Here is a 26050-nt window from a genome sequence, read left to right as displayed (position 1 = left end):
CTCAAAGGTTAATTTTCTTCAGTAAGTTTTATGCTGAAAATCTGTTGTTGCACTCTTATAGGACAGTGATGGGTATGATTGTGTCTTTTTAAAGCAATGTCAGTACTGAATGTTTAACATAGTGGTTTTAAAGAAAAAGCTTTTAATTATGTTGTGTTTTTTCCCCCCAGAAATATCCTGAAAAGCTATATTTTGAAGGCTTGGCAGAGCAAGTCAACCCCCCAGTTCAGATCCAGCCCCAGTACCTACCAATTTATTTTGGAAATGTATGCCTGCGCTTTCTGCCAGTGTTTGACATTGTAATCCATAGATTTCTGGAATTGCTTCCAGTGTCCAAATCATTAGAAACGTTATTGGATCATCTGGGAGGTTTATACAAATTCCATGGTGAGTTATCTATGGATGTAAACTATTTATTCCTGTTGTGATTATTCTATTCTCCTTATTACAGTGTGTTATTAAGAAAATGCTGTAGGCATTGAATAGTAGGCTGTGTTAGCTAGCTGACTGCTGTGCAGAACCTTCTGCTAGCACAGTGTTCTGTAATCCTTTCCTATTTTGTGAGCCCTGTCCACATCTGTGCCTAGAGACACAATCCTTGTTCAGTGAACTTCAGCCGACTAACAGCAAATTTGCTTTTATTCAGGTAGCTTCTGCTCATTCATTCCTCTTTTACACCTTTCCCTTTCACTCCATTCCAGTAGTAGTATATGGACCTTCTCTGTCCTAACAGTCCTGATACCCAGACTGAAACAGCTAAAAAACCAGTCTCTCCATCTATTGCTTTTTACCATAAGGTTCAAATGATTTAATGTGTGTGTGGTTTGGGGGGATTTTGTTTTGTTTTTGTTTTTTTTAACACTTTTATAATTGCACCTGGTATAGCTGACATTGCTAAGTGTCTGAGCATAACAGAGCAATATTCTTTCTTTACTGTTGTCTTATACCTGTATTCTTCCTCTTTAATACCTCTTAAATGAAGAGATGATTTAAAGTGTTTGTTTATGAATGTGTTAGTATTATCATAAATACATAAACAGCTAGCAATATTGATTTTCTTTGGTCAGTTCTAGCCCTTCCCACGCACATTAAAGTATGTACAGAACAAAGGAAAATCGATGTATATTTTTTTATAAAATTTTATTTAAATTAAGAACGCTAATCAGTTCCATTTGCACAGTTTTAAAATATATGCAACTTCGTTATGTGGAGCTCTTGACTGAATTTTATGTTTGCCACCATAAATATAGCAGTGATGCTAGAAGATACTTCTGTGGGGTTTTTTGTTTGTTTTGCACTGTTTTTTCTTGACAGACCGTCCAGTGACTTACCTGTACAACACTCTTCACTATTATGAGAGGCACCTCAGAGAGCGCACAAACCTCAAGAGAAAGCTTGTTCATGCCATTATTGGCTCTCTGAAAGATAATCGCCCACTGGGCTGGTGTCTAAGTGATACTTATCTCAAATGTGCTATGAATGCCCGAGAAGATAATCCATGGATTCCTGATGACACTTACTATTGCAAACTCATTGGAAGACTAGTAGACAATATCCTTCTTAAAATTAGCATTAAATAAGGTGTGTCAACGTCTTTGCAGCTTCATTTCACCAAAATATAAAGTTCAATTTCTATCTGTTCCAATATGAAATAAAGCTTGGAGTTTTTATTTAGTCATGTATGTCAGGCTAAATTCTTATTTAGTTTGCTTCAGTATATTTGTACCATATGGGTTTGTTGCTAGAAGTGTGAAGAAAGTCAAAGCAGTGAATTAAGTAAGCAGACAGAACTGATTTGAGATGATGATAAAGTATTAGATAGTGATGGTGACTTTTGCCAGTACAGAGCAGTTCCTTGTAATCTGAGAAATTGTTTGGAAGCTGTATTTTTGTTTTGTATTTTTTATTATTTTTATTTTTATTCTACAGGGAGACCGTGCTCTCCTAGTTGTAACTTCTTCAAAAATAAAGTGATAACAAATAAGTACAGTGCAGCTATATAAATATTTCAGTTTAATGCATCACTTTTAATTACAAATACTGATGTTTGTGCATTCCAAATTGAATTTTAATTTCCACATAAGTGGAAATGAGTGTTTAAAAAACAAGCTAGAAAATGAATTTACTTTTTTCTAATGCTATTATCAATACTATTAAGAATAAAATATTTTTGTTGTCTTGATTTGGAAGCATATGGTGAATGGCCCTGTATGTGCAGTATATCCATTGCTATGTATTTATGCAGTCCTTCAGTGCTTCTTGGTGCCTAAATGCCGTTCATTGCCTTTTGTTCATACTTTTTTAATGTATGTCTTAGTTTCATGAACTGTGGTTGTCATTCATTATGTGTGTGGTGTATACATGTATTTTAGAACAGTTTGCTGTTTTTACTAGTTGTTAATGGGGACTATTCTTTTCCTTAATCACTGTCACCTATGGCAGGCAAATCACCTGGTCCATTCCCAAATTGTGACTGGAGATTCAATGAATTTCCTAACCCAGCTGCCCATGCCCTGCATGTTACCTGTGTTGAACTTATGGCTCTGGCTGTTCCAGGGAAGGACGTGGGCAATGCACTGCTAAATGTTGTGCTGAAGAGGTATGTTGTCTCCCTGGAACTGTTTTCTGCAAGATCTAATACATCAATTACAACTACAGTTGTTTTTAGCTTTTTTATAAAACTAAGTATAAATACTTAAAATTTTAAGTTAATGTATTTTTGGAGAACAAACAGAGCTATAGAGATCAAGCAGAAAAATAGTGTGCTGGATTCCCATGTTGTGGGGGAAAGCATTGTGTGTGCTTCTGGAACAGCTGGTTCAGCATGATCTTGTTGAAGCAATGGAGGGAACATCTTATGCTGGGTGATGACTTCTCCAGTGGGTTCAGTGGCACAAAGGCTGGGAAAGAGCTATTGTTCTTTCATCCAGGATAGGGAGACTTCATGAGCTTATATCACAGGATCTTTGAATGCAAAGAAAGAGCAAGGAAGGAGTGGCAGTGCTCTGAATCCTTCTGATGCTAATGTAAAATTAAAGATACTTTGAAACAGACCAGTGTTCCTAGGCTAGCGTTCTGTGGCAATATCTTAAATTTGACCCCATAGTTCTGTTTCTTGACTTCTAGCTCAGGCACTGTGGAAAAGAGCTGCAGTGGATATAGGCTTTGATAAACAGTGGCAGACTGAAATGATTCCTTTACAGCCTTATTCAGCTTAGTACTTTATTGTTGTTTGCTTTGCTTGGGACACATGGAGGCGAGGGGTCAATAAAGGGATAAGTAGCATTTTAATGCTTAAGGCTATTCAGTAAGTAGAACAGTATGAAAGCAACCTTTGAAGAACACATACTACAAAACCAAAATTCTGTCTGAACAAAGTTTTGCCAGCAGTGTCAAAACAGCATTCATACTGTCCATTGCCTGTCTTAGATAGCTGCATGTCTCTGTATAGTGCTCTCAACTTCTCAAGGAATATTCTCTGTACAAGTATGCCTTCTCTTTAAGTATACCAAAAGCACAGATTGCATTTGTGAATTTCAGCTTTGCATTTCCTTTTTCTCTGTCTGTAGTCAGCCCCTGGTGCCAAGAGAGAATATCACAGCTTGGATGAATGCTATTGGACTAATTATCACAGCCTTACCAGTGAGTCCATGTATCTTTAAAAAACAACAACAACAACAAAAAACCCTCTTCTTCCATATAAGGTTTATTATCTTTCTAGGGTATGTTGTAAGAATTTTTGCAGTTTGCAGTGTGACAGCCAAAATCTGTACATTCCTCAGTAAGCCATTCTGAAGGCCATTTTTTTGTTCGAAAAACATGTTTTTCTATTCTTCCAGTATTGAAAATATAGCCATGTTTTTATTTTTCTATGATGTTTTGAGGCTAGGGTGAAAAGAAGTAAATCATTCCTTTTGAAAACATGGTTAAATGCTTTATGCATAGTATCAATTGAGAACAAGCAATGGAATGAGAATGTCCATATGGTTTCTGATGCAAAGCTCATTTTGCGTTAGCACTTGCACTTGCACACCGTGTCTCTTAAACCATGTAAATGAGATGTGACTAAGACTATGAAAGCGAATGTGTGCAGTATTAGAGTTCTTATTTCTGTAGTAGCTTTGATCTTCTGAATGTACTGACTTGATTTGATAGCTGATTGCATTCAACATCAGGACTGTCTAATAACTTTGATCTTGTTTACTTGTTGCATATTTATGCAACAGTTCTCTTATCCTTTCCCTGTGGCTTCTCTCCCTCAGTAAAATGACTCATTTTCTTGGAAGAGAGCCAACCTGGATTTCATTCTTGTTATTTTTGATATGCTTCTTTATATGTCCTGCATGTTTCTTCTCCTTGCACCTTCATCTGTGTTATTCCCTGACTTTTGCACCTTTTTTTGTTTTCTGTTTCCATATTGAATTTTTTGTCCGTTTTCAGTGCCTATACTCAGAAAATTCTGTCTTCTACTATGGTGTTTCCCCCTTGCTCTACTTCTTTTTGGAGCCCTTTACATTCCTTCGTTAGATAGTTAAATTTATTAAGTATGTCTTGATAATGCCACACCCTTTTCTGCTAATATGGAGGTGTGACGTATTACCCTTCTTAACTTAAGAATGTTTGCTAGGCAGGGTTATAAAATACCATGTAGCTGAGAATATTTTGTAAGTACAATAATAGAGAAGAGATGAGAAAGCACTGTCTTAGATGCTTGTCTTTTCAGAAATAATTTAGGCCTTTTGTTTTTTCCCAGGAGCCATACTGGATTGTTCTCCACGATCGCATTGTGAGTGTTATCAACAGTCCCAGCTTGACATCAGAGACGGAGTGGGTTGGTTACCCATTCCAGCTATTTGACTTCACAGCATGTCACCAATCTTATTCTGAGATGAGCTGTAGCTACACTTTGGCTTTGGCGCATGCTGTCTGGCATCATTCTAGCATTGGACAACTTTCTCTCATTCCCAAGTAGGTGTAGATATTTGGTAATTTAAGTTTTTAAAATTCCATGTGTATTATACGTAACTAAGCTGTACCATAATATTTATACCAGCAGATACATACAGGGGAGCACCAGAAACTACCAGATAGATCACAAGTTCTTTTCCAGCTCTGTCTTCCCCTCCAAAACTAGTTATCTATACAGCTCTCCTCTAAAGATGTGTTCCCGTCAAATAATAGTGACGCTTGATTTAACACCAGTGTTAAAATGTGAGAGGATACCTTTCTGATTGTGAGACTGTGTCTCCTTGGGACAAGGTTTTCTTTTCTAATCCAGTGAAAATGCCTGGAAATCTTCCAGAGCTTTGCTGAAATAACTGTTGTTTGCTGAACTGCGCTGTATTTTCTAAAATGAATGCCCAAATCTGAGAGAGATGGGACGTTCTGGGTAGAGTTTGGGATGGGGGAGGTCTTGTTTAAGTAATAAGTGTCTTGAAAAACTGCAGGTTCCTCACAGAAGTACTGATACCCATAGTGAAAACAGAGTTCCAGTTACTCTATGTTTACCACCTTGTTGGTCCTTTTCTACAACGGTTCCAGCAAGAGAGGACACGATGCATGATAGAGGTAAGGTGTAGCTCTTGGCCTAATTTTTACAGTCTATTTTATTTTTGCCTTGCAATTTTAAAACAAAGCAGAACTTGAGTGAGAATTCTGATAGAGATTTGGCAGTGAATTCTGTATATATGTAATGTTATTTTCAAGGATCTCAATTGTTGTTTTGGGATCCAGCCACCTAATTAATTGAAGTCTTGTCAGCTTAGGCGAGAATAAAACACTTAGAACTTCAGAAAAACAAACAAACCAAAAATACCCACAGCCAAGCTATCGAGGCCAAATACACACATTATCTGGCTCTCAAACGGCATGCAAAATATGCATCAGACCAGTTGCCTGTTTTTAAAGTTTCTAGCCAGGGAAAGAAAATTTGCAAAAGCTGAAGATTGCAAGGATGGTGGAGCGCAGGCTGCTCCATACAATCATATAGATGTGAATAAGGGTTGGGGAGGAGAAATGAAACAGACATGGCCTGCAGGCAGAAGAGATGAAAAACTGCAGGCAGGAGAGTCCCTTCTAGAAAGAAGAATTAAACTTGGGAATCCTAAGTCTTTGAATTTCTCTGCTGTCAGTTAATATCTGCAAAGCCTACATGGCAGTTAGGTATCTCATCTCCCTCTATTGTCTGGATGAACATAACTGTAGGTCTACCACCACTACTAATTACTTTTTCATCTCCAATTGCCAGTATCTGTGCTGAGGATTTCACCCTGAATCTCCTTAGGTCACCATCAGGAGCTGTGCTGCAACATTTTTTACCCCCCCCCCAGTTCTTTCCTAAACGTTTAGTTTGTATGTATCATTTTGTGAACAGGTCACAAAATGTAGGGATGCATACACACTGGGAAAAGAATTGTGTAACTGTTGTCTCCAAATATATGGATATATCATGAATTCAGGATACTGTAAGAAGCTATATCAGGTAGTTAAATAATCATATGGCAGTGTTACTCTATAGTTTTTTCCATCTCTCCTTCAGTTTTGCTATTGCCTTGTTCTGATTCTTTTAAGTATTTTGCTTTGGAAATACGAAACAAAAAGTAAATATGTCATCCTCTGGGAATCCATGATATTTTCATTGTAGTTTTAAGTAAGAAAAAAGCCTGCTCCAAAATCTTTTTCACAAAGTAGTGCTTAAATAAAAGCAGTAGAGAGCAATAGAAAACACTGCTTAGGCATGGAGCAGTATCTTTTTATAGATTGCTGTAGAGTACTATAAATAGCTGGTAAATATTGCTTTCACTGGGTTATTTCTTCCTTCTTCAGTCAGGAAGGAAATGGTTGTTTTTCTATGTCTGTGTTTTGTGTATTGAACCTAAATACAAAAGCTAAAAAGCTGTTTTCTCTCCATGTTCCTTAACATTCTCTTGCCACTTCTTTTCCTTTACAAGGAGTTGATTTTGGTCTAAGGAAATCATGCTGAGTTGCTGCCCTCAGAGTAGGCAGCAACTGCCATGTGACTTAAATGATCTTAAATGATCAATCACAAAGTTTAAATTTCACACTGGCATTTTTAAATGGCCGTAGGCTGACATGTGTTTGTGCACAACCCTTCCTTAATAGGTATACTCAAACATTTTGTCTAATCATAAACTCTGTGTGGAGAATGCTTGAACCATTAAAATGGACTCTGTAAGTTTGCTGAGACCTTGTTTAAGTCTAAATACAAGCTAAACACAGTAATCCATAATGTCTTCTTTCTAGAAAACTCAAATCTTATGTTAAGTTTTTCATAGTTATTTATTAAGGTCTAGTTTTGCAAACTGCATAGGCACTTACTCAAAGCATATTGCAATCAGTGATGTTTAAGCACTAATTATACAGAATGTACCAAAGTCTCATTACACTGGTTCAAACTTAACTTAGGAAAATAGACTCATTTAGTTAATCATGATGGGATGAGTTAGACTTACTTTCTTGCAAGGACAAATAGGTAAGTAGCTAGGAATCTCAGATACTTAAAAAGCAATATATATATTTATTATACTGTTTAAGCGTATTTCCTGTCTAAAACATTGTAAAACCTGTTTTCATTTGGGGTGGTTTTTGTGCCTGTGGAAGCAGATTGGAGTGGCTTTTTATGAAATGCTCCTGAATGCTGATCAGTACAGCTCACACCTGAACTACATGGATCCTATATGTGATTTCTTGTATCATATGAAGTACATGTTTACAGGTGACAGTGTGAAAGACCAAGTAAGTAAACATTAGACATTGATACTTAGTTATCTTCTTTTTTTTATAGCAATTCAATCTTTTTTATGAATTATCTTCATATGTAGCAGTACAACAAAGCCCTTAACAGTTGATTCGTCTCTATACATACAAATTGGGAAGTTTGTTCAGTTTTACACAGCTAAGTTTTAGATAAGTAGGCTGTTTATCTCAGATTACAAGAATAATTTCTGTGGTCTGAAATTTAAGGTATAGCTTGAGGGTGCTTTAAGTACTACTATTAAAACAACAACTAGAAATGAAGCTATATAAACTTGTGGATATTTCATAAATTTTCCTCATCTCAGTTCGTACTTTTCAAGTTTTTACTTAGTTTCTGGTTCAGTTAATATAACCTGGCTTGTGACAAAAATGAGAATTCTTCCATATTCAGTGAAAAATCATTCACCTGATTTAAGTTTATTTTATAACAGTAGGCATTTTTTCTTCAAGTGTAAATTGTGTGAATCATTTTGCAAAGCTCTAGTATACAACTGTTAGAACAAGAAGGTTTTTTTCTGGATGAGTTATCAGAAAAGGTCCAGAAGTTAACATGGTAAATAACATATAAATACCACTCTTTACTATATCTTGTTCCTTTTGTATTGTTGCAGTGTGATGTTCCCTTTTGTTGTAAAATGTCAAAATATTCCTGTTTATCAAATGCATTTCTGCTCTTTTTTATTATTTTTAATTTACAGGTTGAGAAAATCATTTGTAACTTAAGACCAGCTTTGAAACTTCGTTTGCGTTTCATAACACACATCAGCAAAATGGAATCAGCTGCTGTTTCCCAGCAACCTATCAGTAATGGGTCACCAGCACCACAGCCTAACCAAGTGCCTGTTAATGTTGCTTTGCCAGTAACACAGTAAAATGAAGTTTTAGGCTGGCCTTGATGCGAAGACTTTTTTCCTTTTTTTTCTTTTTTTTTTTCTTTTTTTTTTTTTTTAACTGATCGAGGTGAAACATCATCTGATCTAAAATTTCATGTTCTGTATAACAGGGAAGAGAACTATGTACAGATTAATGTTCTGTTTTGCTTTGCGTAATGAAGCTGTCTAATCATATGCATGCCAGTCTTCCTATCTATTTATATCAGACACTAGATGAGGTATATGTTGCCTTTCTCTGAAAGCACTGAGTAAAGATTCTCTGGAAGCAGTCAAGTAGGTGGATTTCTAAAGAGTTTACAGTATCCTGTTCCCTATCCTGATTCAAGTCATCTTGATATTTTTTCCTTTATTTTTGAGTATAATATGAAATGATACTCGGCCTATGTAGCCTGATACTGGCCTTTTTAGATTTGGCTTTTGCCTTATGAAAAGTTTGTATTTTTTGTCCCACAGAAGAATTTAAAGTCTTCTTGTCTTTTGGTAACGTAAGTTAAGCCCTTATACAGAAAAGTTCCTAAACAGGAAGCTTACATCAATGCTAGTGGGTTAACTGTATCTCCCCAAAGACTGAGAATGACCCTTGGAAAATTTCTGTAAATTTCTTATGTGCAGTTTACATTCAACAAATGAGCAATGGGTTTCATCTAGCATGAATTACCAGGCTGCTGGATTGTTACCCAGAGGCTGTCTCTGTTGAAAATATGTGTATTCAGTAAAGCTTTGCTGGCTGGTATTTTATCTTTCCTATTTGGGAAATGGTGTAATTTTTATTAAGTCAATCTCAATTTTATTGATATCTTATTATATTTTAGGTTTGTATAGTATTCTACTTTCATTCTTTGTTTTATCTGTGTACTGTGCTCAGCAGGTTTTGATAAAATTGAAAGGATGTTTTGTAAATATTCACCTTGTTTGACAGGATTTTTTTAATTAAAAAAACTTTAAAAGGCTGTAATAGTATTGTTAAGCTTATTTATTTTCCATGCCCCTTAGTTTAGAAGTAAGGATTGACCATAGCAAGTATATTCTCATGTCTTGAGTTCTCTAACAGCTTTATGATAATACCAGCTTGAACCTATTACCCACAGAGTCCAAATCAATAGAGTTAGGTATGATTATATCTTTTGATTAAAAAAACAAAAAAAAAAACAAAAAAAACCTTGCAGTTATGAGTGAGAGTTGTTGGTTCAGTGAGTGGAAGTCCTTTGTCAAAGGCTGTCAACTACCGAGCAAAACTGCATTGCTGGAAACTGCTATCATTTGTATTGTACTTAAACCTTAAATTCTGGGAAGTGTAATTTGAGTAACAGTAAATTGCGTATGGTCTTACTTAAACTCAGACTGTGGTCTGGTATGAAACCATGTCTGCCTATCATATATCATATGTTTGGTTTAAAAGGTGTTGTTTTCCATTCCAGAATCGAATGATTCCAGTATCTGTTGTGCTGGATTCTTATAACAGGATGGACATGATGGCCACAGTAGCACCAGGCTTCCCTCACCTTATCTGACTTTTATAGAGAATATTTATTCAGCAAAATTCAAACAGTCTATTATAATATGGTTGGCTGAGTAATAGAGACAGATGGAAAAAGTTTACATTTCATCTTTAACCACCAGAGGGAGGTTTCTTCACAAAATTTAATTTGATCATCAGTTAACTGTGTGTGTAATGAAACATCCTCAACTCTCAAATCATCCTTGGATCTACTAAAGGTTTTATGTAAGATTTAATAACCTAAAAGCTATATTACACTATTGTCTTTGAGGTTTGAAATATGCTCCCCCCATACAAATTTGCTTGAGGACTCTCTGAAGCTACCAGACTTGCAAAATCTTCCCAAAAAATGTATCTAGGACATAAAAGAAATGTTTCACACGTGTTTTTTCCCTCTTTTTAATTGATGTGGCTATAGAGAGAGAAACAGAGAAAGATTAGCAAAATGGAAACACTGCTACAGAATATCATGGTAAGAATAAAGGGTTTTCAGCCCTTCATAATTGTCAAAAAATTATTTTTTAAAATGTCAGTCACTTAGTGCATGTAACAGTTACTGAGCTGATGAAAGATTTTCATACTTAAATGCCTCAAAAAGCAAGCAACAGACTCAGCATATTTGATTTTTATTTTAGCACTAAGGCTTTTTAGAACACAAACTAGTATTTGCGGTTTGGTAGACTGTAACTGAAATCATGCAGTCTTTCTGGAGGTGCACAAAAATAAAAAATATCATTACACATGGCTGCATTAACTGTTAGTTTAACTTCCTGTGACTTCCTACAAGATGGATTTATCTCCATGATGCGTACTGCTGAAAGTAATCTTGCAATAATGAACGAGCATTTGAATGTTCATGCAATGCTGAACTTGAAGTACTCTCGGCAATTACAGAAGTTGAATATTTTTGTTTTTCATTGTGTCTTTGTTCTTTCAGCAACTCTGAGCATGAGAAGGCACAAACAAACTTGGGGTGTGGGTTTTGGGGGCTTTTTGTTTGTTTTGGATTTAGGATCCAGAAACCCAACACTAGATAGTTACAACATAATGCTCAATGGAGGCTGAGAGGCTATAAAGGAAGAGAGATTCCCTTCCACCTATCCTATTTCTTATTCTCTTAAGCATATTCTATTAGCTGTGGTCAGAGAAACACAACTGTGTTTCTATATTCTGTCTTCAAGTCACCTGAGTAAAAGAATAAAAAACATCCTTTTTTTTTCACCATATCTTTTTGTCTGTATATACACACTCTTGTGAACTGCAGTGCTGCTCAGGTCTGGTCCTTCACCTCATTATTGTTTCATGGGCAGCAGCTCTCAGACTGCTCTGTGACTTGGTAGTGTGCAGCTGATGTGGGATTTAATGAGTTGTTTTAAGGAAAAGAAGGCTCCTTTTATTTATTTCTTTTTCCTTCTGAAATGTATGGGAATCCTGGCCGTTGGCCTGGTGAGAGGAACTTGGTGGGTTCCTTTCAACTGTCCCTCTGAAGTGCCTCACTGTGAAAGGCAGAAGTTTTATTTCTGACCTAGCTCTGTTTCAGCACGCAGCAGACCCAAGCTGTTTTGTAGTTCAACTTTAATTAAAAAGCTGAAATGGGATATACTATTAATGCTGTATGTGAAATTTTTTTAAGCAACCCAGATGCCTTTGAAGCACAAAGCTGAGCTGCATGAAGGAGGAGAGACTGAGGGAGGCCATGCAGGCACATAGAAAGGCATTATTAAATAGTTCCCCTGTGTCCAGGTATATCCTTTTCATGCACACTGTGCAGAGGCCTGGTCCTTTCATTTCTTTGTTCTATTAATAAATTGGAAGTTTGACATTCCACATTTAAAGTGCGACTCCACTAACGATTTTTACTCATCAGAATAGCTACTTACACTAACATAATATGTCTGGATCAGAATTGTGTGTAACAAAGACTTGCAGCAATGGGAGCAGAAAGCATTGTTGGAGTGACAAATTGCAGTCTGGTAACAGTAGGGTCTAAGAAAGAAATCTGGAAAAAAATGCATTTTAGTGCACTAAAGCTGCTGCTTTTTATTAGAGTTATGTCTGCAGACCCTACCCTGGTGCTTAAACATGACTGTGGTGCTGTAAGCCCACAAATGCAAGGTGATCCTCTTTCAAGTTACCTAGTTATTGCCTCTCAGAGGAGGAGTGCTGAGCTGCAGGTTCTTGATCACTTGTCTGAACAAAGGTTCATATCCTTTATACTTTTATGGTCCCTATTAGTAGGGTTTTTGGGTGCCTCAGGCTCTTTAATGTGTGTATCTACAAAACATACCTGTAAAGTGGGGAAATATTATCCTGTCCATTGCACTGGGAGGTGATAGGCTAAGACTTGCATGACATTACCTAGGATATAAGTGATAAACCGAGGACACAGATGCCCTCATGCTGTTAGACCACACATCCATCCCCTTAGGAACTACATATAAGACATACAATGGATAAATGAGAGTGAATTTGGCTAGTTGGTTGCTATGAAAAGAGGTAACAGAAGGCTGCCAATGCAGAGCATTCTGAAACCAGTGGAGAGACAGTGGCAAACCCGTCAAGTTGGATTCTTGCTCTGAATTGCCCTGAGAAGCACCATCCCACTTTCTTTTGACTATCCATAGAGTTGAGAGAGGCTAGGTGCCCAAAGCTGGGTTGTAGAAATACCATCCAGTGACCTCTGGCAAGTGCTAAATTCTCTCTCAGCAAAATAAGCAAGGAGAAGAAGTACAAGTGCTTGTGAGTACCTTGGTTCACATCATTACAAACAGCTATCTGATGGCTACAAACACCAAAAAGTGAGCAGACAGAGAACAGTTTGACAGGCCTGCTGTATAACATTTGTACTCAGATACAAAACTTGCATGGCCCTGTTCCCCACGAACATAAGGACTGTATCTGTCATGACATTTCCATTTCTTCTTTTTTTTTTTTTTTTTTTTGGTGAAGCACATTTTCCCAACACTCTGCTCATGAAAGCAATGGCAGGTACATTTAAAGTTATTAAAGCTCTGCTGAAAGTTGGATAAAATAAAATTAGCATGTTCAGTGTGAAATGACAGCATGGCATTATCTGTATGATTGCAGTGGAGTTGAGAAATTCAGTGTTGATTCCCACTGCAGCTATAACTCAGGCATGCCATTATTTATTAAATGCAGTTGAAGTGAAGAGCACAAAACAAGGCCCTGAAGGTGCCGGTCCCTGTACTGAAGCACTTACAACCTATTAATGAAGGTGTACAAAAGGAGGAAAAATTAGATAGTTAAGGAAAAAAAGGAATAATTTATTGGGTTTCCTTATTACTATCTCATATCACAGAATGCCTGTGATACCCTTGAACGAGTTTATGGAGGTGTTTGGCAAAAGGAGAAGGGCGTTAGAAGGTGAGGAAGCGATAAACAAATGGGAAAAGAAACACTTGATATTCACAGAAGGGTTGTGAGGTTGAATTCTTTAAGAAAATCCCTATAGACTCCTTCCCTTCTTGATGTCGCTTCTGCTAAGATATAATTTAGCAAAAGAGAGACCTGATCATAGTTTATCACATCTGTTTCTTTTTTATTTTGTCTTTTATTCTCAGGCCCCAGTTGAACAAGCCTTCAAGGACCCTGACAGGAGTAGATTCCTTCTTCGTGACTTCCTTTCATTAAAAGGGGGTAATAAAGATTAAAAAAACCTGTAAAGATTGACTCTACACACCACAGTACTGGCAAATTGTCGTCTGCATTCAGCTAGAATTTGGCCTCTTCTAATGAATCACACTACTCCAAATGTAGATAACAAGGGGAGCGAGAGTGAATTTATCTATCAAATATTGTAGAATTAGCATTGCTCCAGGAACAAAAGCCACAGGTTCATGATAAAAAGAGTTCAGCGGCAATGTTGGCTTCTGCTTCTTCCTTCCCACCTGCTCCACTCATTCGGGCCTCCTTCCTAATTGCGGAACTGCACTGCGAAACTGAGATGCTAATACTCACAGTATCCTGGAGCATTGCGCTGCACCAGTCAGAGCATGTTTTCCTGTCTCTGTTTATGTGGGAACATTCAGGCACTTCAAGTAAAGCTGAATTTTGACAGTGTAGAGATCAATACACACAATAAAAACCTCCTGAGCCTGTCACCTGTATAATCAAAGGAACAACGGACGAAAGTCTCAATATAACACCTAGACTCTGGCATTACAGCCTAGACTCCTGTGGACCCCCAAACTGACATATTAGAGGCACTTATGTGCTGTATCTAGTTGAAGAAGTAACCCTGAGTAAGCTTATTTTATGGTGTTAAGACAGCTGTGTGTCAGCATCCACTCTTCAAATTATCATTAGGATGAGGAAACCTCCCACGCTGCACATGTAAGTAGATAACCACTACGGTCACTTCATTTTAATTTCTCCCTTTTTCATAATAAAAAGTCAGCCTTTATTATTTAGCACACAATTCTACACAACAGCATAGTATTAATACCTGGTTTCGATCTCTGCAGAGTTGATGGGGGGGGTGGAGAAATAGGGCAAAAGAGGAGAAATGGGGCAAGAAACTCTGCTGTGGGACTCAACTGCTGAAAACACTGGACAAAATCTAGTTCTGATTTTTCCAAAGCCACCTTTCTGTTGAGTTCAAAACAAAGATGACAAATGTTGGTCTGAAAGGCAGTATCTGTGAAAACTCCTATTCTTCCTCAGTAGGAAAAAATAGAAGTTCTCCATATTTTGAACCATGCTGCTTTTTTTCTCACAAAAGGAATGAGCAGTCTTGAGGAAAGGTCACAGACAGTAGCAATTTCGTAATTCACGGCCTCACATGCTCTGAGCAAAAGTGTTTCTATATTGGTCCAAGAAAAGTCAGAGATGCTGTTTACTTGTCCCTTTGGAAAAGGAGCTCCAATTATTTCAGCTGATAGCTTCAGCTTGACACTCGTTGTGTCATGCTTCTTCACCTTTGGGGAATTGCACCAAATACAGCAGATTCATCTCTTCGGATAACATACTCACTTACCTTCCTGGCAGAAAACAGGTTTCCTTCATTTATAACAAAGCTGAAGTTACTTTAAGGAGATTAGTTTTGCTTTCCACCCACCGAAAAAAACAAATGCACGAAACGAGCATCAGTTACTGCTGTCTTGTCCTTGAGTCTATTGCAAGGGAGTAATTGTTTTCTATTTTTTTTAGACTGTTAATTTGCAGTCTTTCATATGACTAAAATTCCACTTCTGCAATGTTTAAGAAATGCATGTTTCCATGATATAAAATCCTGGGCAGCAACTCTTGGGTATCTTTGAAGGATAAAGCTTTTGCAAAATTCATCTCATCTCATGTTGCTATTTAGACTTTTTTTTTTTTTTGCAACAGCTGCATTCTACTGTAGACAAAGACATTTACTTTAACAGGACAGATAAGAACTTGACTGATAACTCTGCCACCTCTGCACTCTGGTAACTACTTTCAATTCCCTTTGGACTTCCTTTGTTTTTATCTCTTGTCTTTTCTCACCCTTTTCTGAAGTAGAAGCTGAACAAACCAAGACCAGAAGATTTTCACGATTCCCTACTGTGCATTTTCTATATTTCAAATAAAAATTAAAAATTCCTGGGCTTCCATGTTCATAAGAAACTCTGCCCCAGGTACAGGACACAAATGGACAAGTGTGTATCAGGAGGGCCCTGCAGATCGGGCAAACGCAACACCTTGCTCTTTTCACATCTGCTTTTCCAGAGGAGTGCAGTTTTCTCACCACATTCTGCACTACTGAGTTTCTTTCCTCTCATCCCGCAAGCAGGCATATAGACACACACTGCAGGTCTTAATGGCCCAGCCTTGGCACCACTGCAATACAATTTCTTGGTTTTCTGCAGTTTCCATAGCGGCATTACCCCATTTTTTTTCGGTTTTCTGTGCTCCCACTCTCACTTTTATCACCACTGATTTCCTCTGCAGCACCGTAGGTTGCAGACCACTGCTTTCACTAAATTCAGCCTCCCTCAGTTTTTAACTCATCTTGAGTACATGTGAAGCAGCCGAGGACTGAGCACGTGTATCACAGATAAAACTGACCATTTTGTGAAGACAGGGGGATTTGTCTTCAGAAAGAGAGCAAGAGAAATGGTATTAATCAAGAAAATAACAAGTCCATTTACTATTGCAGTTTCTTCTTATTTTCAACGGAAAGAGAAAAAAGCCCTTCAGGATCCCAGAAAATGACATAAAATATATTTGCCCCACAGCTTTGCTAGAAAACATTTTCTTTTGAGTTATTTTAGATTGTTTTTCCAGACACCTTACCAAGTGAACATGCACAGGATATTTGGGACCTGCAAAGAAATGCTACCATGTCATTGCCACGGCTTTCTGGGCAACGGGCTGTCACATCAGCCATGGCAACAGTCCAACCTCCCAAGCTGCAAAGAGTTTTATCAAGCTTTTTGATGGTGCTTTTCCTCTCTCGGAAGCAATTTGGGCCAATGCTTTCTTCTTTTCAATATGAGCACTCTAGCCAAAATGAAAATATTAGGGTGCTATTTTTTTTATCTTCTTTCGGTGCATGAAATCAACATTCAAGAAGATGTTGGCTTGATTACATTTCTAGCCCCTCTACAAGCAGAACCTGCAGTACTGCAAGCTGTGAAACAGATTTTTTCATATGCATTCCTCATCTAGGCCTTATTTACATTAGAAACATATGTAACTGCATGTAGTGTATTCAAACTGCCATATACAAAAGGCTTTTCTAGTGCTGTATCTCTGAATACCAGCACAGCCCTCACGCTAGTTCCTGTTCTGTGCGCCTGCAAAGCTCCTTGCGTAAGAAGGGCTTCCAATCTGAAGGTTGTTCAAACATGCTCTTTTGGGTCCTGTGCCAAACCTCAGCCCACGCCGTGGGAATCCTGCCGCTCCCGCCCTGGGGTTTGGGTCAGGCACCTTCTCCTGCGGCGCATGCGCACACTCCAGCCACTTTTTTTTTCAGATCAAAATGTAGGAATAAAAGGTGTTTGGCTAACTTGAAGAAAATAGAGGATGGATATTTGTATGAAATGTAAATGGAAACTGTGCTCTTGAGCATGTGCCATGATTCCGAAGTGGCATACTGTGTCAACCTTGTCAGAGACAGAAAGTCCTTTGAAATGGATGGGATTCCATAAAAATCCAATTTCTATGATCCATCAGCAAACAATTTTTTTACTCCAGTAGATGACAAGTGGACAAAACTTGTTTTAAAGAACATTGCAACTTCCTTAATAAATTATAAAAGGAAGCTTGCAAATGGCATATTTCATTTGCAGCGACATAAATCCCAGACAGATTTTTCAGTGGTGTTACGAATTATATGAAGAGATTTATAGGGTTCCTTGGCACTAGTTGTCTGTCTTTCCCCTTGAAATTAGATAAGCTAAAAGACAGAAAAGTAGGACAGCGTTAAAAAAACATTTGGATGCAACATTACAGAGTGGGAGTATTTGAGAAATTAAAATATAAAATGCTGACAAGCCAGAAAGGAAGGATGGGCTAGTGGTTAAGGTAAAAGATGGGACTAAAGAAATCTAGATTCTTCTTCTCTGACACCATCTTCCCAAGTAACTTAGATGAAACTCTTAGATTCACTCTGCTTTCCATGTCCATTAGTAGAACACAGCTAATAACACTTCTCTACCCTTCAGCTGGGCCATGGAGACCATAAAATACCCATATACCATGGCAGTGAGGGCCATGTGGTTACCATAGAAAAGTAAAAGGGAAGATCATGGACTGAACTGGTGTGATCATCCTTTCCCATGAGCTTGGTACCACCCATTCCCTCTTCTGCAGGGGTTTCCAGACTTATTTTGCTCCTGTGCTGGTACCATCGTCAGAGTCATCAGCTGCTGCCCTTGTTTCTATGCCAGGCCAAGTCCTTACAGAAAATTTTCAGTTGCTTGGTCAGCAGTTATACAATCTGATATAGCTTATGTGCTCCATACCAGATCTACCACAATTTGGGAATCTCAGGTCAAAGTGTAGAATGACTAAAGGCTCTGGGAAATTTTAATTCTTAAAAGAAAGGAGGGTAGAAAAGGAAGTTTTAAATGGAGACATAAGTGTTCAAGGAACATGACCATCTTTCTGCAATATACTTTTTTCACATCCTGTTCCACACATCCCTCGTTTATCTGAATAGTGATGTTTCCTGCTGAAATCACTATCCACAATCGTAGTAATCACTCCCAATCTTTAGCATGAATTCAGACATCAGTTCTCCTCAATTTTTTGCCAATGATTAGCTACGTTATTCCATAGATAGCAGAAGATTAAAGTCTCACTTCAGTAGATGGGTTTTTGTTAGTATTCAGTACTAAGAATTTATTATTAATTTATTAACTATTTGGGCAAGCAGGTGGGCTCACTGTGAGTGTCACTGTCACCCCTTTCAGGTCACCCGGCACTAGGAGGCCTTTGCAGCTATTCTTGGCATTACCCTCCCGCTTCTTTCTGCCACGATCTCAGGCCCTGGGCTACATCGAGAGGCAGGACAGAGGGAAGGCGGCAGCTGTACAGAGCCATCATCCGCCCGTAGCTTCTCACGCCTGGATACCAACATCTAGTCCCTCCTGCACCTCCCCAGCCCCTTCACGGCTGCTGACCTTTGAGCCAGCGCACAGGTCGCCCTCCCCAGATCCAGGCCATAATAAAAATCCTTTTTTACCCGCAGGAGCAGTAGGAAGTCTCTCCTTCGCAGGCGTTCTTCATTTTGCAGCCAGGTGATGGAGGAAGGACAAATAACGCTGCAGAAGGTATGGGAAGACGGGGAACCCCACGTTCCCTCCTACAGCCAAAGAATTAAATACATCACTGAAACTGCTGTAAAGTATTAGTCCAGGATGAAACGCAGAGCTCAACTATAGGCAGAGCTGCTATCATTTAACCGGACTAGTGCGCACACGGTGCAACCCAGTAGCACACGCCGTGGCAGACGTGCACTGCCCCTCGTTCAGCTTTTCTGCCCTATGGCTGTTTTCTGTGTGTGGCTTGCCATGTGTTGGGCAAAGGTTGTTTTAAGCCTCTTTCACCACCTTGTTTATGAAGTGCACAGACCTAGCTACACTGCTGGTCTAAAAGGGGGAAAATTGCTCTCTCTCATCCACCATTTGCTCATTTGGGTATCGAGCTTTATTTTTCCTGCAAATGGCATCCCTGTGGTCCTAGCAGGAGTCCTGCATGCAGGACAGACAAGAGGGCAGCATTTTGCAGCGTGCACAGGGAGGCTGTGATTAAACACTGCTTAATAGTCCCCGCCCGCCTTCAGGCACGAATGCTGCACCATAGCTGCTGCTGCTGCCACTGTAGCACACACGACCGGGCAACAGAGACAGCTGGTTTTCTTTCAGCAGTAAAGCGCACTTTTCTCTACAATAATAGTGCTTTTTGTTTTCTCACCTTAAGTAAATGATGCAGAAGAAATCGTGCAGGGAATAATTTTGAATTCTCTCTCCCACTGAATCCAAGAAGTAGCAGGGCTCAGCCTTCAGCATGCACTGTCCCTGTTTTCCAAATCAGATTTTTTTTTTCCAGGCAAATATTTTCCAGCTGAGGCCCAGAGAAAGAGCAGGCAAGCTCAGACGCTTGCTTACCACTTCAGCAGAAAAGCTCAAAACGTAGCTGCTCAAAACACCTGCTTGGCCAGCCCCAGTTCTCAGCGCAGGCAGGGAGGCGGCGGCAGCAGGAGGCACCAGATACCTGCACTGAGGCCCCAGACTGCAGTGCAGCCGCTTGCCAAGGCCAAATTTCCCTTTCTGCCCATTGGCACACCACAATAGTCAGCAAGCCCTGAGGAGGAGGAGGAGGATGGGGAACCCGGAGGGCACCAGCACCCCACAGTTCGGTACTGCACCCTGAGCCAGGGCTGGAGCAGCCAGCCTTGCCCGCCGAATTTGGGGCCAGGTCAGGCACAGAGACAAACACATGACAACAGGACTATAAACCTGCCTTTTGCAGTAACAAAGGAGACTTTTATGGAATAAAGTGAAATGCTCCCATTCCTTTGAAAACCAGCAGATATTCCCATTCTGTGAGGTCCCACAGAGGCATGGCGAACCTGGGTTTTTGTTCAGAAGTGTATGCAAATCCAGTTGTAGTCATCTTATAAATAGAGATCCTAAGTTTGCAGCAGTGTGCTTACCTTTACACGCTACAGCTAATCTCATTGCCTTCAGCACTTCAGATTAATATTTTGAGTTAGTGCACCCGTAACTGAGAACCAGAAACTACAGTCACATTAATGAGAACAAACTTTAAACTATTCAAGCAGCTAGAGCTCATCTTTTTCCCACATGCAAATATGCAAGACAGCTGTGGCCTACAAAACTCCCCTTCCAATCACGTGAAGAAGCAGGGCTTGATTTCCCCACCGTCTGCAAATTGCCATCTCTTGGCTCCGTTATCAGAATGGTTGTTCACTAACAGATATCGACTGGAATTTGCTACTTCAGGAACTCTGGCACAGAGAAACTTTCTTTTTCTATCATGTTAGCTCTCCTCTACCTCCTTTCCTCCTCTCTCTTTCATAACAAAGATTTCTGTTATTTGTCTGAACATTCAGAAAAAAAGATTATTACTTGAGTGCAACTGAGTCTTGGCAAAGTTACTGCTTCTAAAGCAGGGACTCTTTATATCAGCTGCCACTGAAAGAAAAAAAAAGATTTGGATGGTGTCATGCAAACTTTGCATGAAGGTTCAGAAGTTTGTGAAGCAAGATGGATAACATATTGATGCTTTAAAAGTTCCAGAAGCTTGGTAGGTTACATGGAAAAAATTACATTCAGCTTTGCTATTCCCCTCAGTTTTCAAGGGAGATGGTAAGCTATCTTTCAACTTCAACTGATGATTATACTAAACACAATCATTTTACATTGGCCAAATTCCCTACATGTTTAGTGTGCTTGCCTACTGTGTTTCATCACATATGACGTCTGAAAGCTCCCTGGGACAGAAAATGTCTTTCTTACTGCCTCAGTTCTGACTGCTTATGAAACAGAGCTGTAATTCCCCTCGATAAGGTGTTGAGGCACAACTAGACTGCAGCATAAGCTGTTCTAAAGCCCCAGACATTCAAAGAATTTGAAATCTGTAGTTTCTGAATTTTTCTTTTCCATGAGATGTCTATATAGTGCCTCTCTAGAGCTTTGCTCATCTTTCTGCTGGGAATACTATAGCCAATCCTCTGCTTGTCTTTTTGGCTAAGATCCTTGAAACCAAAACAAAAAATTGTAATTTAAAAAAAAGCGATATAACTTTCTGAGGGAAGTCTAAACACAGGGATTTATACTAGAATTAAAACCTTTATCATAACTGTAATGCTGCTACCTCAATAAAAATTACTGACTTCCAAGGGAGTTGGACTTTGCCTGAGAAAACAGAAAGAGGATGAAGCAGGGTACACACTCCATTTCAGAATACATGATCTTTCAGCGCTGCACCCTTGTCAAATAAACTCTCCGCAGGTGATAGATAGCAATTTAGTATTCTTTTGGTTTTATGTATTCCAAAGATGACTTATCCAGGCTGTATGTTTAAGTTTACACTGAGTGGTGCTGTAGCCATAATAATCCTTGATGTGCTAGTGTGCCAAAACCATTTGGCATTGATTTTAGCAAACCAAAAGAGTTGCAAGGTGTTAGAGTAAGAAGGACAATCAAAAAGCCACAGGTGTAGCAAATGCAAGCCTGGCATTTGCTCAAACAACCCAATTACAAAGGGAAAAGACAGAAACATCTATTGAACAGCAGTCAAATTGTGATATGAATATCAACCCTAAAGATAAGAAAAGAAAGTACATTACATGCAAGATTTTGTACTCATGAGTTGTTTTTCTTGATTTCATTTTAGCAATAAAGATCAATGATGTTCCTACATTATTTGTCAGCTAGGGAAAGACTATTATCATTTTCTTGACTCCTAAAATTCTGGTGCTATAGCACAGTGGGGGATTCACCAGAGCTTTGATTAGGACATAAAATCACAAGCAAATAGAAAAAAAGAAAAGCACAAAAAGGATCTTTGTAGGTATATCTTACAACGAAAACATCATTCAGAAAGGAAAGTAGGACACACGTCAGTGTACAGAGATCTCCCCCTCGGCACCTGGCAGTCAGGAAAGCAAGGTGCACAGAACAGACCTCGTAGCGCGCTGGCGACAGGGTCGTTGCAGGGTCCTCAACGACAGGCCTGCACAACGTATGCTCTGTGCACTTCTGGTGCCTCTCAATAACATCATTGGCCCAATGTACTATCGGTAGGCAAAAGCACATCTTCAGGGGAATAGGCAGTATATAACGACTGAGGAAATATTTTTGAAGGACAACAGCAATTTCTGCGTTTTGCATATCTTGTGGTAATCTAATAGGCCACAAGAAGGCACCAGAATAGCAAAAACCTCTGTAGAGAAGGGGCTTTTTCCCACCAACAGATGGACCAAAGTCACTGTTTTTAGTGTAAGATTCTATCATGGGAAAAAAAGTATAATCATAGTAGAACTGAAATCCTATTAAATATTCAATACATATTTAAATAATAATTACATATTAAATAATTTAATGTATTCCAATAATTTAATAATTATATTTAAATATAAAGTCCTCTTTAAATATATGTCTTACAGTGTTTCTGTGCAGAATGGCAGCATGGAGACATAAACTGATATTTAAATTTTATTTGAATTAGGTATTTTTGGATATGGTAATGCTGGATGAGTGAGAACAGAGTCTCTCTGCCCCTTCTTGTCCAGAGCTGCTACCAGCTCTTTACAGAAGCACAAACTTAGAGCCAGAGGCTGACAAACAGAAGTCTAAAATGCCATATTATGCACAGTAGTGCAGTACGGGCAAACATAAATGGCAGCAAACGTAGAGGTATCTGTTAATGCATTTCTCTGTGATCCCCTACACTCTACGTTGGTCAATAACGTAAATAAGAAGTGCTCCTTTCTGGGGCGTATCCTCCCAGCTTTAATAATCAGCAGTTTGAGGAATTGCTCCTGGAAGCTGCACTCATAGGGTCCCTATGGTATAGTCACCATGGATGAATCTTGTCTAGCTCCTCTCTAAATCTACCTGTACGTAATGAGTATGCGTACATACAGCCCTCACTGCTATAGCACCTCGACACCATCTCTAGAATAAGAAGTTGGAAGTCACCTCCTGGGTCCCTAATCCATGCCCCGCTATCTTAGGCAACCACATCATAATTAGCTGTGATTCATTGATCTAATTATGACTGATGAATACTGAAGTTACCAAGGAGAAAGAAAATATCCCTGGCCTCCTGAGCTGCCATTTGACAGATTCGAAGCTCCAGTGCAGAGAGGCCATGGGGCCTTCACTGCCTTTTGGGAAGTTTATCCTTCCAGCCGGGCCCAGACCCCTCACCCTGCATGCCTGGGATGGACCTCGGAGCACAACTCACCCGCCAGCGTGGCCCTGAGCCCACAGCATCAGCCTCCTTATGGCTCCTTCCTCCCCAAACCAAGGTGAGACCCGCCTGCCTCTGGACAGGGCCAGGTGAAGCTGAGATGGCCAGGGCAGGAAGAGGAGGACACTCTGCAGATCTGCCATTCCTCTTGGCAGGCAACGAACTGTCGGGGAAGAGCCTCCCCTGAAGCCAGTGGTTTTCCTTCAGCTGAAGGGCTGAGTCTGAAGGGGAGAAGAGACCCCTCAAACCTGCCGTGTGGCACCATGGCTAACAGCTACTGGTCAGAGCTTTTATCTCCCTACTTCGCCCCCACCAGCAGCCTTTTCTGGACATGTGGCACATCCCACCTGCCCTGCAGACCCCATGCCAGTGACAACCAAGCTCAAGTGGCAGCAGCCTCTTGCAGCTCACCTGTTTGCTTGCACGAAGGGATGTGGGGCTTCATGCCAAGCCTTTCTGCCCTCACCCGGGTGCCCCCCCGCCCCCCCCCCCAATCAACCAGCAGCTGAGGGAGCACAGCTGAAGTGAATCAAGCACAGGAGAAACTCCCCGGCAGTGCAAGCATCACGGCACTGGGCAGGCCAGCAGCTTGCGAGGCAAGCCCCAAATTGCAGTGGCCTCACTAAAATGTGAAATTGTGCTGCAGCAGGGCCTGTTTGCAGCCCCCAGATGCCTTCAAGAGGAAATCTGGGCAAAATACGGTGCCAACAGCATGTGCGCGGCAAACCCAGGTACCAGCCTGCCATGGGTTGTTGCAGGTGTACAAGTACCTCGGTATGCAGGAGGCCGAGTACACACCTGCCATGCTGTGCATCTACAGCACGCGCCCCATTGGCCTGGTGCAGCCTTAGCTCCGCTGGAGTAAACCTGCGCCCAGATGGAAAATACTGAGGAATCATTTGGCAAAACCTCAGTTTTGTTTTGTTTTTTTTTTGCACACAAAGTGTGCAAGTGAAACATTTCTGTTATCAACAGTGGGGTGAGAGTCTTTCCACAAAAAGGAAATTAATTAGAAAAATCAAATTTTGGAATGGTTGAAAACTCTTGTAGACTGGGGGCAGTTTTGCTGGTACTCTCCCCACCCCCAGTATGAGCAACTGTAAAAAAATCCACAAGGGCTGTGGAACCAAACTCGTGGTTTGAAAATGTCCACATGCTCCATTTTAATGCTGTGGGACCAGAATGGTTTCATGTTTCATTTCAAAACAATAGTTTTTTGTTTAGAAAGGAAGCCAAGTTTGAGGGGAAAAAAAATGAAAGGAGTTTAATTATGCACGTTTTGTTTGAGTTGAATGACTCATCAAATTCTTTAGGTTGCTTTCATTTGCAAAAGTAGTATTTGTTTTGTTTTAATTAAAATGGCTTGTTTCTGTGGGTGGAGGAGGACAAAGTAGTTCTTACTGTTCACCTGTAGACCTAAAACCCTGCATTTATGCAGCCAGTTCACTCTGACTCTGTGCCCAGGAGGATGGGCTGCCCTTTCTGAAGTGCTTGCAGCCAAACTTGCCACTTCTGGCCTCCTGGCCCTTCGGCTCCGGACACCTCCCCACAGCCCCTCTCGTGGCCTGGCCTCTGCCACGCTCCCTGCTGGAGGGTGGGCTTGTGTCCTCACAGCAAGTTCCCACCACCATCGCCTTTGGGCAACAGGCAACCACAAAGCTGGCAGGCGTCCTTGGACTAACCAATGGTGAATATCTGTGTAACACATTGAAGTCTCTTATTAGAGCTAGTCTATTTACACAAAACCTATTTTTAATAATGGTTTCTGTGCATCTTCCTCATTGGAGTGAGGTCAGCCTCTCTTAAACCTGGCTGAGGAGGTTATTTGACAGTATAATGTTCTCTCTCATGCAACGTTTTTTCAGTGGGGGCTTTGTTTCGCTTTTGAGAAAGAGGAGCAGGACAACAAAAGCACGGGTACCCAACTCAGCTTTAAAGAATGTGGGTAGGAAACTGCTTTGTTTTTAATCTTTGAATAATTTAATCCCAAACTAAGCAGATTATGCCAACAAGCAGCTACCCAATGAGCTAATTAACAGTGAATTTTCTAGTTTGAATTCATCAGCAGTCATATTACCATGAACTAAAGACTGGAATTAATCTTTTATGTTATTGTCCTAATGATCACAGCTTTTGCCTTAAATGAGAGGTTTACTGACTGACTCATTGTTTGCACCAACCAGATTCAAAGCTGCATCACTGTCAGAGCTGGATTTAGGGATAGAGTAAGATATTGGGAAGTAGGTAGGTAGGTAGGAAGAAGGAATGGTAGATGTTAACAAACAGTTTAAGGTCTAAAAACAAACTCATCACAATTTGGTGGTGAAAAAGAGCTATGATGGTTTCATCACTGTTTGGGAGTTGACATTCCTGCTTGAACTGGAAAACGTGACCACTTCACCCACATGCAGGCACAGAAGAGCAGTAGTTTCCCTACTTGTTCACAAGG

The 26050-nt window shown here is 39.9% G+C and overlaps 1 protein-coding gene across 2 annotated transcripts in view; it reads left to right on the top strand.

Annotated features, from left to right (window-relative positions):
- The window catches only part of MED23 (mediator complex subunit 23), a 39021-nt gene extending 29402 nt beyond the window's left edge, over positions 1-9619 (top strand). For both annotated transcript variants that reach the window (XM_026120073.2, XM_026120070.2), the window contains 8 exons: positions 171-387; positions 1315-1551; positions 2434-2599; positions 3570-3642; positions 4754-4968; positions 5448-5568; positions 7624-7755; positions 8475-9619. In XM_026120073.2, coding sequence (XP_025975858.1) covers positions 171-387; positions 1315-1551; positions 2434-2599; positions 3570-3642; positions 4754-4968; positions 5448-5568; positions 7624-7755; positions 8475-8648 — 1335 coding nt within the window. In that variant the 3' untranslated portion in view covers positions 8649-9619. The remainder of the gene's footprint in view (positions 1-170; positions 388-1314; positions 1552-2433; positions 2600-3569; positions 3643-4753; positions 4969-5447; positions 5569-7623; positions 7756-8474) is intronic.
- Positions 9620-26050: the final 16431 nt, after the last annotated feature.

Source organism: Dromaius novaehollandiae, chromosome 3 (assembly GCF_036370855.1).
Source record: "Dromaius novaehollandiae isolate bDroNov1 chromosome 3, bDroNov1.hap1, whole genome shotgun sequence".
NCBI lineage: Eukaryota > Metazoa > Chordata > Aves > Casuariiformes > Dromaiidae > Dromaius > Dromaius novaehollandiae.
This window is presented reverse-complemented; position numbering and strand designations above follow the sequence as displayed.